This window comes from Gallinula chloropus, assembly GCF_964237585.1.
Source record: "Gallinula chloropus genome assembly, chromosome: 22".
Taxonomy (NCBI): domain Eukaryota; kingdom Metazoa; phylum Chordata; class Aves; order Gruiformes; family Rallidae; genus Gallinula; species Gallinula chloropus.
The window spans coordinates 8180267-8194986 of record NC_140107.1 but is presented as its reverse complement, the minus strand read 5'-3'; the positions used below and the strand labels follow the sequence as shown (position 1 = coordinate 8194986).

The following is a 14720-nucleotide window of genomic DNA, read 5'->3' as shown; positions in this document are numbered from 1 at the left end:
AAGCTGGGCCACTCTGTGACGTTGCAGGGATCCAGCCCTGCACCTAACTGCCCCTCTCCCATCCTGGTCCCTTTGCGAACTCTTCCGAGCTCTTGGCTGCCAAGGGCGACACCGTTTGGGGCTTTTCATCCTGTGAGGCTCCAGCATCCCTCTTCCTTGCCACACTCTTCTGTGATTTGCCTGTAGTCTGTCCCTTTTTTATAAGTTTTGTGAGAAAGAAATGCAGTTACCACTTTGTTACTACAGAAAGACTGGAACTAAGTTCCTGGATCCTGTTTCTAGCCTTGCTGTGGCTTTGGTGTGCAAACTTGGGTCCCTGCATTCAGTTCAGAGGTAGTTTAATGCCTAAGGATGCTGTCCTGCTGCAGAGAGGAGCCACAACACTCAAATTAACAGCAACTGTCCTGCAGTGTGATCAGAGAGGGGGGAAAGGCTGATGGAAAGCAGCAGCACAGCATGCCCACCCCGTTGAGAAACACCATCCCAGCCTCTAAAGCAAACACAGCACACCAGGCCACACTGAGCCAAGGAGCCAGGAAACCTTACCCAGTTCCTCACTAGGGCTTTCTCTAATTTAAGTTCAAAGGATCTGTTTTCCTTTGAAGTTTTAATTAATCCAAAGACACCACCTGGGCAGAACTGAATCTCCTACCACGTGTCACCCCATCACACCCATCCTAAACGTCTATGAGGAGTTGAAAGCAGCATTACACCACAAACAAGCAGCATGCTGCAGCCATTCTCACACAGAACCACTACTAAAAACCTGCTTTATTCTTCCTTTTAAAAAGTGTTCGAACTTGGTACTATCTAGGAAGTGTGTTCAGTCAGTTTAGGAGTCACAGGTTTACCCCACGCCAGGTTCTGAGCTTCACCTGGCTACAGGCAAGTTCTGCTTAACAAGTGTTATTTGTTGGGGGATGGACTGGAAGAGAGCTGAACGCAGCTGGGAAGGGGCTGACATGCTGCACAGACCCTTCAAGTGGAAGAAAAACCTTCCTGTTGTGTGTCATAGTGGAAGAAATACCTTACTGTTGGCAGGGATGGCAGCAGTACCTCAGATAGCCTGTGCTTCAGCACTAACTCGCATTCCAGAGGGAAGAGCTCATCACGCTGAGCTCTACGAAGACGCCAAGCCCTGCTCTGGTTCCCCGGTTCCCTCTGGTGGTTACTGTCACCGTTACACTTCGCAGCTGTGACACAGGGCAGAAAATCCTTCCTTTTACCTGCTCGGTGGGGCCATCCACCCTCGAGCTTTCATCCTCTTTTACTTCCAGGGCCCCCTGTGTCTCCTTCCCGGGGTCTGTGGCTTTGCCAACACTTTCTTCTGTGAGGAGAAGGAAAAAAAGCTGTTTGGTGGGTATCACAGAGCCACAGGCAGGTCCTGCTGAGGCTGCAGCAAGGTCCTCACGTGCAGCCAGGTCAGCAGAGGAAAGGAGCAGAAGTACAGCAGTTGGCACTTTGCTGCTTGACTTCAGTGCATCTGCAGGTGTTCTCCAGCATCAAACCAGCCCCCATTTCCCTCTGCAGCCTGTTACCTGGGGCAGGCCAGTGCTGTGCATTCCTGTTGCTCCTTCTCTTCTGTCCCACACTGACAGGCTGAGCGTGGGCAGGGGACTCCTCAAGGTGGGGTCTCCTGGCTTTCCTGAGCACCTGTGGAAGAGCAGCTGGCACTTTGTCTTCCTCTGCAGCTCCTGTGGTCTGCACCCTGCCCCTGTCCAGCTGAAAACACTCATCACACACTTCTTGATGAAGCAGTTGATAAATCAAGAGAAGGTTTGCAGGGCAATGCCCTAAACACTGCAAGAGCCCCCTGACCCTGACTGGTACAGAGCTGTAACACTACCTTCTCTGACTGGGGTTTTCAGTGGATACTGCAAGTGAAGGAACCTATAAAACACTTCCTGCAGTCACTGCTACCTGTGGAGGGGGTTCAGTGAGAGCAGAGACACCAGCTCTGTTCAGGGAGGTGACACAGAGCTCACCAAACCCAGAGCAAACCAAGGAAAGGAAAGGTGAGAAGCAAATAGCCCAGGCACACAGTTCAGTGGACGATCCAGGGCAGCCCAGCTGCTCCCTCTGGGGTCTCTCTTGGGCATTTTACACACATGGTGGGCAGGAAGGATGCCCTGGCTCCAGAATGAACTCTCCCCAGCAGCCAAAAAGCAGGAGAGAGGAGCGAGGCCACCTTAAGGAGTTTCCTTCAGGCAGTGGGATTGACATCAAGGCTGGTCTGGCCAGGCAGCTGCCTCTTGCTCCTCTCCTTTGGGAATGGTGTCAGGCAAGGATGCCACAGCAGCCAGGACTGGAGGTGGCTGCACACATCCAGTGCTCACAGAGGGATGCCTGTCCAAACCCAAGCACGACTGTAGCACAGTCCCACTGCCAGCTGAACCACCTACCCTGCTGCGGTGTTTGCGCCTGTTGTTCGGGTGTTTCCTGCAACAAAGCAGCAGATTCCCAGCATCAGGCAGAAGGCAGCTGTAGGAGGGCTCCATCTCCCCTTTCCCTTAAGAGGGAAATCCCTGGAGGGATTTTTTTCCCTGGGGCAATCACAGAATCATCATAGACTGGTCTGGGTTGGGAGGGACCCCAAGGGTCCCAGAGCTCCAACCCCCTGCCACAGGCAGGGACACCAACCTCCAGGCCTGGAGCTACACAAGGTTGCCCAGGGCCCCAGCCAACCTGGCCTTGAACACCCCCAGGGATGGGGCACCCACCCCCTCTCTAGGCAGCCCCTTCCAGCCCCTCACCACTCTCTCTGTAAAGAACTTCCCCCCAGTCTCTCCTCTCCCCCTTCCCTCCTCCAGCTTCACTCCATCCCCCTTGTCCTGCCATTACCTCCCCTTTTAAAGAGTTGACCCCCCCTCCACACATTCCCATGTCCTCCCTGCTTGATGAACACTGAATTGAGAAGCAGCCAAACCCCTTGCTGTCTCTGGTGCTGAACTCTGGATTCCAGGGACTGACCCTTCCACCAAAAGCTTTCAAAACACATTCTTTCTTCCCAAAATTCCAACCCACAGAGCAAAACTCAAGCCTTGAAGCAGCACTGAGCAGGGGGGCTGCAGCAAGAGGTGGCTGCAGCTGAAGACCACTGAGCTGCAGCCCACCTACCGCAGGGTCCTGCACCCAGCACCCTGGGGCACCAGCAGCTCAACGTAAGGCAGTTGTTTGTACTCCTCATCTCCCACTGCCACGTAGTAGCTGCCATTCCTCAGCTCTTCCCCACTGGAGACCTGGGTTCCATCCAGCCTGCAGAGCCTGGAGGAAGAGAGTGAAGGTTTTAGAGGTGTCACAGGGCTGTGGGCAGCCCCTCAGCGTGGCAGAACATGTGTGGGGTGATGAACAGGACCAGGGGACGGTTCCTGGATTACCCCAAGGAAGCACACAGCTCTACACCCAGTCATCACTGAGATGCTTTCCCCTGGGCTGTCAGGGACTGGATGTACAAGGAGAAGGTAGCCTGGAGTTGTAAAAACCCCCCTCTCTCTAGAGGCAAACCCTGCTCCATGCCAGTCTTTACTCCTGCTTGCCGACTGCCTCTTCACCAGGCACCAGCACCATGCAGCCTTCCTCACACAGCACCCAGGACTTGGGGGTTACCCCTGGTTTAAGGATGGGAGATACCTGACAAGCAAAGGAGTTTGCAAAAGCAGAGTGGAACTGGCTGGCTGAGCTCCCTCCCAGGCCTCATCAGAGCTGCTTCTGCTGCAGACAGCAGGAAGGGGGACCCAGCAGTGCCCTATCTGGATACCCACTTGCTAACAGCTCCGCTGGGCAGGTCAGCTTTCTCTGTGAGCACGGCCAGGAGCGTGTCCCACTGCAGTGCTGTGCTCCTGGAGAGCAGCAGAGGGAAGGGAGGGCTCAGCAGGTCCCCGTTCCGGAACACGCTGCAGGAGAAACCCCCCAGAGCATGTCATGAGCCAGCACACCTGCAGCCCTGGAGGATGGGGGGAGAGAGGCAGCAACTCCTGCCTGGGCAGCATTTACAGCAGGTACTTCAGGCAGAGGCTGGGGATTGTCCCTGTGGGGCAGTATTCCCAGGATCTCCCAGAGAAATTCCCTCCTCCAGCCTCCAAAAGCTTTCCCAGAGAACCCCCAAGGAGGAACCCCTGAGGCACTTACTGTATGGTGTGGGGCTGGTGGCTGTGCTGCTGCCAGCGTGCTGAGATGGGAGCTGGGCTGCTTGGGAGCTGGGCTGGGGCAGCCTGGAGAAGAGAAGGCTGTGGGGGGACCTCATTGCAGCCTCCCAGTCCCTGAAGGGAGCAGAGGAACAGGAGGGGAATCAGCTTGTTAAAGGGCAGAGACTGGCAGGACAAGGGGGCTGGAGTGAAGCTGGAGGAGGGAAGGGGGAGAGGAGATATTAGGGGGAAGTTCTGTACAGAGAGAGTGGTGAGGGGCTGGAAGGGGCTGCCCAGAGAGGGGGTGGGTGCCCCATCCCTGGGGGTGTTCAGGGCCAGGTTGGATGGGGCCCTGGGCAACCTTGTGTAGCTCCAGGCCTGGAGGTTGGTGTCCCTGCCTGTGGCAGGGGGTTGGAGCTCTGTGACCCTTGGGGTCCCTTCCAACCCAGACCAATCTGGGATTCTAGGATTCCACATTCGACTTCCAGGGAGCTACAGAGTGGAAGTAGAGAGTGAGCTCAGTGCAGCAGACCAGTGCCAGCCCTGGCACGGGGCCTCCAGGGCTGCTCCTCTTTCTCCATGAGCAGCTGCCAGCCCTGGGAGCCCTGTCTCCAGCTTGCTGCTGCTGGCTGGGGTTTGTTGTCAGCAACCCCAGCACTGGGGAGGCTCTTCCCATGGCCTTCCCATTCCAGAACCACCAGCAACCCTCTGAGCAGGGTTCTGTGGGGTGGAAGGGGCAGGTACACAGCAGCAGCCCCTGCGCTCTCCTGTCCTCCTGGTACCTCTCCCCCCATCTCCATCCTGCACTCACAGCCCTAAACCCCAGCTTGGGTCTGATCATTCTGCTCTCCCTCAGCTCAGGGACTCACCTGCCATCCCTGGCCATTCCTTGTGGGATGGGGCTCCTTCCTTCTGGGGTTTAAATAGCTGTGAGAACAAGATGACAACGTTACAGCATCCCAACATGTGGGTCACTTCCTGGGGTCACCCCTAGAAACGATTCCCTGGGTGTCTCACCTCCTGCTCTCCCAGATCTTCAGCCTAAACTCATTCCCAGCAGAGCACAGACCATTTCAGGTCCCTGTGGTAAAGACACCCAGGGCATTTTATCCCTTTGTGTTGCTGATGGGGGCTCTGAGGGCTGGTGGGTGTTAACACAGCCTGGAGCACACCCTCAGTAAGATACAACACACACCTGGGAGTAAAACCCCCCTGACAAAAACCTCTTTAACCCTCAGTATTTCAGGATGAATCCAAACAGCTCTGCTCCCTGCAGGGTTAGGAACCAAAACCCCTCAAGCCAGAGGCAAAGTGTGTGTTGGTGGAGATGGAACAGCCACCAGCCCAGGCAAGGAAGCGGGCAGAGAGAGGAGCCTCCCACACGCTGCACAACAGAGAGCATCACCCAGCACAACATCCTGCCTGTGGACTGACACCTCCCCCAACCAGACAAGTGACCTTCTCAGGAACACCTGCATTTTCCATACAACCTGCACCAGCTCCAGTAGCTCCCAGTAAGAAGCTCAACCCATCAGCGGCTGGTTTGCGGTGGGTTTGTGCCCTTCTTACCTCTGTTTCGCTCCCATTCCCATCCCAATCCATCACCCCGGGGGGGGAGGGATTGAAAGCTGCTGCCTGAAGCCAGAGGTCTGTGTGCTCGCTGGAGCCTCTGGAGCTGCTCCCAGCCTGCAGCCACGGACCGGACCCGGCCCGCGGGTGCCCCACAGGTCCCCCGGGTGCCCCAGCCGGTCCCCCGGGTGCCCCCGCCGGTCCCGCGGGTGCGCGATGCGCTCGCTGGCTGGGTAGAGGCTCCTCAGGGCCGCGGGGGCCGCTGGTCACCTCCCTCGGAAGGGCCTCCGGGGTGGGGAACCGCCGCCGGGTGACCACAAACCTCTTCCCCGGGCAGAAGGGGCGGCCGCTGCGATACAGCACCTCGGGCGTGGCGGGGGGCGGCAGAGCCCAGCCGCGGGAGCTCATCCCCGCGGGCCCAGCGGAGCCCCCTGGGCAGGGACACCAAGGTGGGATGCAGAGCAGAGCGCTGGCAGCAGCCCCCGAGCCCGGAGCCTTCCGAAGAGCCGCCCTCGCGTTGCCCTGGCCCTTCCCAGCTGTCTCCATGGCCGCAGGAGGAAGTAAGTTTGTGGGCGGATCTGGAGGCCACATCAAACACCCTGCAGAGCTGAGGGCCAGGAACCACACAGCTCTTTAATCCTTGACCACCAGGCACAGTGAGCTCCCTCAGCAGCCACTGTGGCCACCAGGAGGTACAAGGAGTGTCGTTATCTTCCTGGCAGCAGCTCATGTCCCATCAGGGGCAGTGCTGCCCAGCAGCTGCCACCCCCTTGCCATCTGCATGAGAATCACAGAACCACAGACTGGGCTGGGTTGGGAGGGACCCCAAGGGTCCCAGAGCTCCAACCCCCTGCCACAGGCAGGGACACCAACCTCCAGCCCTGGAGCTACACAAGGTTGCCCAGGGCCCCAGCCAACCTGGCCTTGAACACCCCCAGGGATGGGGCACCCACCCCCTCTCTGGGCAGCCTGTTCCAGCCCCTCACCACTCTCTCTGGAAAGAACTTCCCCCCAGTCTCTCCTCTCCCCCTTCCCTCCTCCAGCTTCACTCCATCCCCTTGTCCTGCCATTCTCTACCCTTTCAAAACCTCCTGTGTTTCCCCTGAGCAGCACAGCAGGATTCTGTCCTGTGTGTATCAGAACACCCACACCCCAGTGCACACACCACCCTTTGCACCACACAGATCAAAACGGACCATGGACTCACTTGGCTCTGCCCAGGAGAGGGAGACAGGGAGAAGGAGATTCAGAGAGGTGCATCAGGAAAGGTTTTTATTCATAAACAAATCAGCATCACTCAGGAACAGGAGGGTCCATCTGCCACACAGCAAGAGGGACCCACCAGGCAGCCAGAACTCTGACCTCGAGTGACCCCCAACCAGAGCAACACACAGAGCACCAACCCTCTGAGTCCTGACCTGCTCCAGGGGCCTCTGCCATGGAGACATTCCAGCCCTGGTACTGCAGAGCCATCCTGACTGCACAGCTCGGCAGCAATACGGGTGTCCTGCAGATCAGAGCTCGTTCCTCTGGGTTCAAGGACCCCCTGCTGCCTCTGGGCATTTCAGTCCCTCCACGAGCCAGCAGCTGGTCAGAAAGCACCTTCTGTGAGACCATCCCAGCCTGAATTCTCCTGTAGGATCACCCAACTCAGCAAATCAGGGCTCTTTTGGAAGGATGTCTCCTTGGGTCTCCCTCCGAGCCACACACCCACCTCCTCAGCTTCACAGTGATGCTTAATCCCTGCTTTGGCCAAAGTTCCCCTTGAAAACAGAAGGTTTTCTTGCCACATTCATCTGAAGCAGAAACCAGCAGGTCACAGAGCAGGAGCCCCCCTGAGCTGCTGCTGCCCATGAGGTCTCAGCACGGCTGTGGAGCTGCAGCTCAGCGCCGTCAGGAGCGCCCCGCGTGCTCGTCCTGCGGGCCTGGAGTCCCCAACCTCTGCTTCAGCACCAGGTACTGCAAGAGAAACCCCAAATGGGAAGGATTAAATCCCAGACACTGGGTGGAGGAAAGAGCCTGGTGCTGCAGAGCAGCCAGCAAAGCCTCTGCACTTGTTCCAGAGGAATCTGGTGCCTTCTGAGCTACACCAAGAGCAGCTCGCCCCACGCTGCTGCCCTGGGGGGACAGGGTGGGTGTCCCAGCACACACACCTCTGCAGCAGGCCAGGGACAAGGCTTGTACCCAGATCTGAACAGCTCCTGTTTGCCTTCACCGTCCCTCTTCCCCCCCACCCCCCAGAGAAGGAGAGAAAAAGGGTGCTGACAGCATCCAGCCCAGCCCCTGGGTAAGTGCCCCCAGCCCAGTCCCTGCACAGGCTGTGGCAGGCACTGGTCTGTCCCCAGTTTGGGAACAGGCACTGGTCTGTCCCCTGTTGGGAAGAGGCAGAGCTGGGGCTGTGGTTCAGTGATTTCTGGTTGTGCTTCTGGGCTCTCACGTTCTCACGGCTGTCAATAGCTTGTTGCAACCACAGCAACTCCATCACCAAGTGGTTCCTGTAGGACTGGAGACCAGCCCGAGTTCGAGGAAGACCCTTCATGTCCTCAGGGGGGATTTCTGCAAAGGAATGGATCAGTAACCTGTTATTAGCAGGAAAAGCCAGGCTGCTCCTGGAGAGCTCCCAAGCTCTCTCCAGGATATTCTGTTCTAAAGGTCTTGGCTCCCCAAAGGGCTGCTGTGCCCCAGCCCTCACCACCAGGACCTCCAGACCAGGCAGGAGAGCACAGGCTGTGCAGCAGCTCCTGTCTCTTACCCAGCTTGGCTTGCAGGGACTCCAGGGCAGTGCTGTCCCACACTGAGGACACATCGCTGTGGTTCTCCCAGTCCTGGCTCTCTGCTGGGGCACCAGGCTCCTTCCCAGGGCATTTACTGGCATCAGCCCTGAGGTTTGGGCAGCTCCCTTCATCCCCTTCACCTGCAGAGCTCACTGCTTTCTCGCTTTGCAGCTGGGCTGTGGGTTTTGGGCTGCTGCTGCCCCCGTCCTGTTGTGGTCTGGGGACATCCAGCCCCCCCTGTGTTTCTTCTGCGCCGGCCTCATCACTCGGTGCAGCCTCCTGGGGACAGGAACACTCTGTCTGTGGTGGCTTCTAAAGGGGCAGCGTGTGAGAGACAGAAATATAGGGGAAAAAAGAGAGAAGGAGACTCCCCACCCCCTGGGCAGCCTGTCCCAGGGCTCCCTCACCCTCACTGGGGAGAAGTTCTTCCCCATGTTGGTGTGGAACTCCCTGTGCTCCAGCTTGAGCCCATCACCCCTTGTCCTGTCCCCACAGACACTGAGAAGAGGCTGCCCATGTCCCCCTGGGTCCCACCCTTCAGCTATTGATCCCCATTGATCAGATCCCCTCTCAGTCTCTCCTCTCCAGACTGAACAGCCCCAGCTCACTCAGCCTTTCCTCACTGGGGAGATGCTCCAGGCCTTTAATCCCCTTCACAGCCTCCTCTGGACTCTCTCCAGGAGACCCCTGGCTGTTTTACACTGGGGAGCCCCGTGCCTGACCCGGGCAGAGCTGAGGGGGAAGCGGTGACTCCCGGGACTCCCGGGTGGCCGCTCAGGCTCCTGGGACCCCGCTGCACAAGCACCGGCTGCCCGGCCCGGCCTGGCCGCACCCCCCCCCCCTCCCCCCCGTTCCCCGGCACCCCCGACACACAGACCTGGGGCAGAAACACGGGCCTGGGCAGGAACCGTCCCCTCCACCGCAGGCGGCTCAGGTCTCCCTCGATGTCCCGCACCAGCTGCTCGTACTCTCCCCGCAGGCTCTGGAAGCGCCTCCGCAGCAGCCGGCCCCGCACGCAGGCCTGTCACACGGGCCGAGGCGGGAGTCCCGCCGCCCCTCCCCGCACAGCCCCTTCCCCCCCGGCACCTCCCCGCGGGGGAACCCCCCTCCTCCCCCAACCTGCAGGCGGGTCACGGCGCGGAGCAGCCGCCGCCATTCCTCCTCCTCCCGCTGCTCCGGTCCCGCCGCCATTGCCGCCGCCCCGGCGCCGCCTGATGGCGTCATCAGCGCGTCCCCCACCCGCCCGCGCGGGCGCTCCGGGCTCGCCCAGGCCAGGCGGCAGAACGGGCCCGGCAGCGCCCGGCTTCGGGCCGCTCCCCGCCCGCGGCAGCTCCGCGCCCAGAGGGGCTGCGCGGCCGTAGAGGCGGCAGGTTCCGTGGGTAGCGGGGGGAGAAACAGCCGCGCAGGGCGCCAGCCGAGAGCAGGGCTCTATGGTCCCCCGGAGGAAACATGGCCGCCGGAGGACTGGCGGCCATAGAGTTTCCGTGGCCCGAGCGGCGGGAGCGCCGCCTGGGCCCGTCCCGGTGCCGCCGCTCGGGCCCCGCACCGGGGGGTCTCCCCCCGCCGCTCCTCGGGGTGTCCCCGCCGCGCGGACGGGGGACGCAGCTGCTGCCCGGCGGGGCCTCCCCAGCCCCTCCCGCCCCGCTGAGGACGAGGGGGGTGCCCAGGGAGCCGGGGGGACGCAGCCGGGACCGGGGGCCCGAACCGGGACACCCCGTGCCAGTCACACCGTGTTCAGCGTGAAGGGGGCCGGGCTGGGGGGAGCAGCAGCCCCAGGGTGCCGGGTTTGGGGGTGGTGGGTCAGCTCTGAGCTGTGTGGAGCAGCCGCGCCGTGTGGCACCAGCCGGCTCCATCCATCCTGCTGTGCAGTCCCGTTACCATCGCTGTGTCCATCCCTCTGCCAGCCCCGCACACTCTCCTTGTCCCAGCCCGTGAGGTTTGGGGTTCTCTGACCCCCGTCTGGCAGCACAGGCAGGGGGGCTGCTGTCTGTCCATCACACGTGTCTCTGGCTCCTTCCTCCTCACGGGAGGGCTCCCACACTCTTCCTCTGCTCTGGCTGGGGTCCCTCTCCCAGGAGACAGACAGTCCTCCGTGGACCTTTCCAACCTGAGTCTGTCCTGCGGGGCTCCAGCTCTTCCCCAGCTGGGTCCCTGCTGTGGGGTGCTGACGTTCAGCCCCAGACTGCTCCAGCCTGGACCCCCACAGCGTCCCAAGACCCACCCCCAGCAAACCCACCCCGACGTGGGCTCCTCTCCCACAGGGTCTGCTCCAGCCTGGGCTTCCCATGGCCAGGGCTCGGGCTGCATCCCATGCAGGAGGCAGCTGAAGGAGCTGGATCCCCTTGGAGCAGATCCCTGGCATGTCCACGGTCTCAGCACCCGGTGCCTCAGCTGTGTGGAGCCTGTTTAGTCACCCTGTTACCAGGGAGAGACGGGGCATTGCGCAAGCAGCGGGCAAGGAACCACAAACCCCGAGGTGCCGACAGCGTGACCTGGACAGAATCTGGGCACTGGGGCCCACAGAGGGCCTTGCACAGCCCCACAACCCCCCTCTGCCCCCCGGGGCTGTTCTGAAGGGGCTCAGTGTCCTGCCCTGGCTCAGGCCTGGCAGCCCCTCGCTGCGGGATGCAGCAGAGCGCAGCCCCCTGGGACAGCCCCTGCAGGGAGGGAGGGGGAAGGGGTCTCCCCAGGAGCTTGTCTGTGTCATTTGGGAGCAGGGTGCCCACTTTCCCCCCCCCAACCCCTGCACAGCATCCTCTGGCCACGCACCCACACGCTGCCCTTCCTCCTCCCCACACTCTTCCTCTCTGCAGAGCGCCAGCAGCAAGGATGGGGAGAGCAGGAAGGAGCCTTTAGAGAAGGTGGTGGCTTTAATTACCCCTATAAAATTAGGGTGACCTTGCTTAGGTAAACATGCCCGCTGTGTGTCCCGGGACCCACCTGGGAGCAGCAGCAGGCAGCACGCAGCCTCGGGGCCCGCTGGGTGCTGATGTGGGTCACTGGGTGTGGGCAGAGGTGTGTCCTGACCCTGAGCTACCCACATCCACCTTCTGGCTTCCTGTAAGGGCTCCGGGAAGTGGGACAGATGGACTCTGGATCATCCCAGGAGAGCTCCTGACCCCGGCACCCAAACCTGGTACAAGCCCCTGGGCCTGGGGAAGAGAAACCCTTCCCACCCACACAGGGGGATGCCAGCAGCTGGCTGAGCTGAGAGGCTCCAGCAGCGTTACCTGGTCCTGAATCAGAGTCCGAAGGGGATCAGGCCTGAAAGGAGGAGGCAGGAGGGATGCTGTGCACAGGAGCTCTGTCTCCCTTGGGACGTGGGGCACCCAGACTTGTGCTGCCTGATGGGGTTTAATTGCCATCTTCAGATCCACCCTGAATGCCACGAGGGGACTCAGGCCAGCGCTCTGCCCCCACTTCTCCAGACACAAAGCTATAATTAAGCTTTAACTCACTAATAAATCAGTCAGAGTTTTCCACGCCCTGCCTGATAAATTACTTCAAGCCAAAAGCAACAATAATTAAAAAAAAAAAAAAAAAAGGGCTTAATTAGGGCAGGCAAACAGGATCCTGCCCTGGGAACAGCCCAGTCACTGAGCAGAGGGCGATACCGAAGGTGGGAATATTGTCTGTAATGACTCTCCTACACTACAGGGTGCCCCAAAGTACGTCAGTTCCTCCTCATGAACCCCTGCCCTAAAAATAGAGAGAGATAAGGCCCTGAACTCGGTGCCATCCCATTTCCCTTTGTGCAAAACTCCATCCCTGGGAAGGGAGGGAGCTGAGATCCAGCAACGTCCCATCCAGGCACGTGGCCACTGGCATTAGGAGGGTCGAGGTGGGACAGGACCAGCCCCTGGGTGGTCTCCCTGCTCCTCACCCCACGGCTGGAGAAGGTTTGTGGTGGGAGATGGCTGCTGTGGGAGAGCCGTGCTGTCCTGGGGCAGCAGTGCAGCTGCCCCAGCAGCCCCGTGGTGCTGAGACCATGGGACAGACCCGGGAGGGACATCCTGTGGTTTTCCAGGAAGAAAAGGTGGGATGACAGGAGGGAACCTCCTTGAGCTGAGCTCCAGCTCCCTCCCCATGTCCCCAGCCCTTGGCTGGGCGCTGCCCTGGCAGGGTGGGGGCAGAGGGGCCATAAGAAGCTGTCTGCAGGGTTCAGCCTGGCTGCACCCACATCCCCTCTCCTAACAGGGAAGACAAAGGGGAGCTGTTCTCCCTTTAACACCCACTCCCCCACCAGCCCTGGGACCAGCGTGGGGCCAAGCCCGAGCCTCCCTCCTCGCTGGGCACCATCACATCCCCCTGAGCGGTTACCTGGAGGGCCAGGAGCAGCTGAGGCAGATCCACGCTGGGTTTGGGGAGCTCAGACACGGAGTTACGGGCACCGTAACCTGCTGCACTGCCTGAACCTGCACACAGCTCCAGCTGGAGAAGGGGCAAACGCCGGCAGGCAGCTGGGAGCAGGAATCAGCCCTTCCCTCCTGCCCAGCCACAGGCAGGAGCGGGCAGAGCTCAGGCCCCAGCTGTGTGTGCAGCTCCGGGACACGTCGCCACAGACTGTTCCTCTGGGGAGAACTGGCTGGAAAGAGAACGAACCCCTGGGAAGTGAAACCGCTGCCTGGATTGAGCCTGAGCTGGGAGCAGCCATGGCTGTCTCCAGGGAGGGAAGCACACGGCCGGCACGTGCCCCAGCACGGCCAGCAGCCACCACAGTGCTGAGCTGAGCTGCTTCCAGGCACCCAGGAGCATCATGTCCCATCCCCATCCATCCCCATCCCCATCCCCATGGCAGGGCCCTGCTCTCACTCCAGCCCTTGCCCAGCACAAGCAGCCCTTTCGGGTCACCTTGCTGGGGCGGGCAGCAGCTCAGACCCATCTCTGCCCATCGAGGCTGCACAGGCAGAGCCCAGCACTGTGCTGAGCTCCTGCCTGGCTGCAGCACGGGCACGTCTGGCTAACGGCGGGGGCTCTTCCCTACCCCCCCAGTGCCTCCCCGGGCTCCCCAGCCCTGCCTTCCCTCCTGCACCGCTTCACTTGTGCTTCATAATATTTCCAGGGCTGTTTTAGACGCTCTGGGAGTCTCAGGGGATGTTTGCACATGACATCACCCTCTCCCTCCCGTAAATCAGGCCCTGGGCCGCGCGCAGCCATGACCCATTCATGACAGGGATGAAATCCAGATGTTCCAGCGCTCCGTGCAGCTGGGGCATTTCCTTTTTTGGCTAAAAACGTGAGGCTCTGGAGGCTGGCTGAAAGAGGAGCCCGGGGGCCCTTTGTACAGGAACCTTTTGTGGTTAATCCCTGGAAACGGCGCTGCAGAAACAAGGGTTTGTGGTGCTCCTGCGGCAGGCCGGGCGCGCCTGGAAACTCCCGGGCTGGAGCTGCTGGGCCTCAGAGGGTGAGGGAGCAGCGGGCCCGGAGCGGGTCACAGGGCAGCAACAACATCAGCATCATCTTCCTTTCGAAGCCCCGTTGGCTGCCAGAGCAGGAGCCTTCGAAGGAGCCAGGAATGATGCACACACAGCGCCGTGGGCCCAGCCGGGCCTGTGGCAGCGCCGGAGCAGCCAGGCCCCCGTGCAGGGGGAACGGAGCGGGACGGGGGGGCTGGTGAGCCTGGAGGAAGTCGTGGCAGCTGTTAGTAAATGTAAAGGAATCTGTGGAAAACAGTTGCAGATGTTAAGGGGAACGAGGGGCTCCCCGGCCGACCAACGCGAGCAGGGAGCATGCGCCGTGCTGGGGAAGGCTGCGGGACAGAGCAGTTACCCCAAGGGCAGCCCACAGCCCCTGCCCCAGGGAGCTCGCTCCCCAGCCCCCATGTGTAGGGTTTTGGAGATATATCTCAGGGGGAAGGATGCTGATGTGCAGCAGGATGCGGGTTGACATCACAGCCATCCACACCAGCTCCTAGGGCAGTGCAGCATCCCAGCTGCTGCTGGGCCGACCCAAACCCAGCCCAGGGGCAGCGCTGCCCATGCGAGTCCCGCTCAGCTCCATCCCAGAGAACAGCCTGCCTGGACAGACAGAGGCACAGACAGACCCCCAGCACTCCCAGCCCTTCACAGCCCTGTGGCACAAAGGAGCTGCTGTTCCTCTGCCACAACCCACGGGACTGGTACAGCCAAACACCCAGGAGTGTGGTTTGGGGAGGGGGAGGCACGAGCACCACGGGGATCAGCTGTCAGGGCTGAGCACAAGGCTGAGCACGGAGGCGCTGGGCCCCTTGTTCCAGAAACACAGGAGAACGAGC

General features: G+C 60.7%; 1 protein-coding gene across 3 annotated transcripts; it reads right to left on the bottom strand.

The window, feature by feature from the left end:
* Window positions 1-6948: 6948 nt before the first annotated feature.
* IQCC (IQ motif containing C) lies at window positions 6949-9658 on the bottom strand (the record flags this gene model as incomplete). Of its 3 annotated transcripts, none has more annotated exons than XR_014617794.1 (5): window positions 6949-7326; window positions 7408-8249; window positions 8446-8746; window positions 9345-9488; window positions 9587-9658. XR_014617794.1 is itself a non-coding variant. In XM_084274100.1 (5 exons), the coding sequence occupies 5 exons, from the start codon at window positions 9656-9658 to the stop codon at window positions 7587-7589; spliced, it is 702 nt and encodes a 233-aa protein (XP_084130226.1). In that variant the 3' UTR covers window positions 6949-7586. The 3 variants fall into 3 exon arrangements, 2 of the variants coding, with proteins under 2 accessions (XP_084130226.1, XP_084130225.1); XM_084274100.1 differs by having other exon boundaries at window positions 6949-7652; window positions 8131-8249; XM_084274099.1 differs by having other exon boundaries at window positions 6949-8249.
* Between the last annotated feature and the right edge of the window lie 5062 nt (window positions 9659-14720).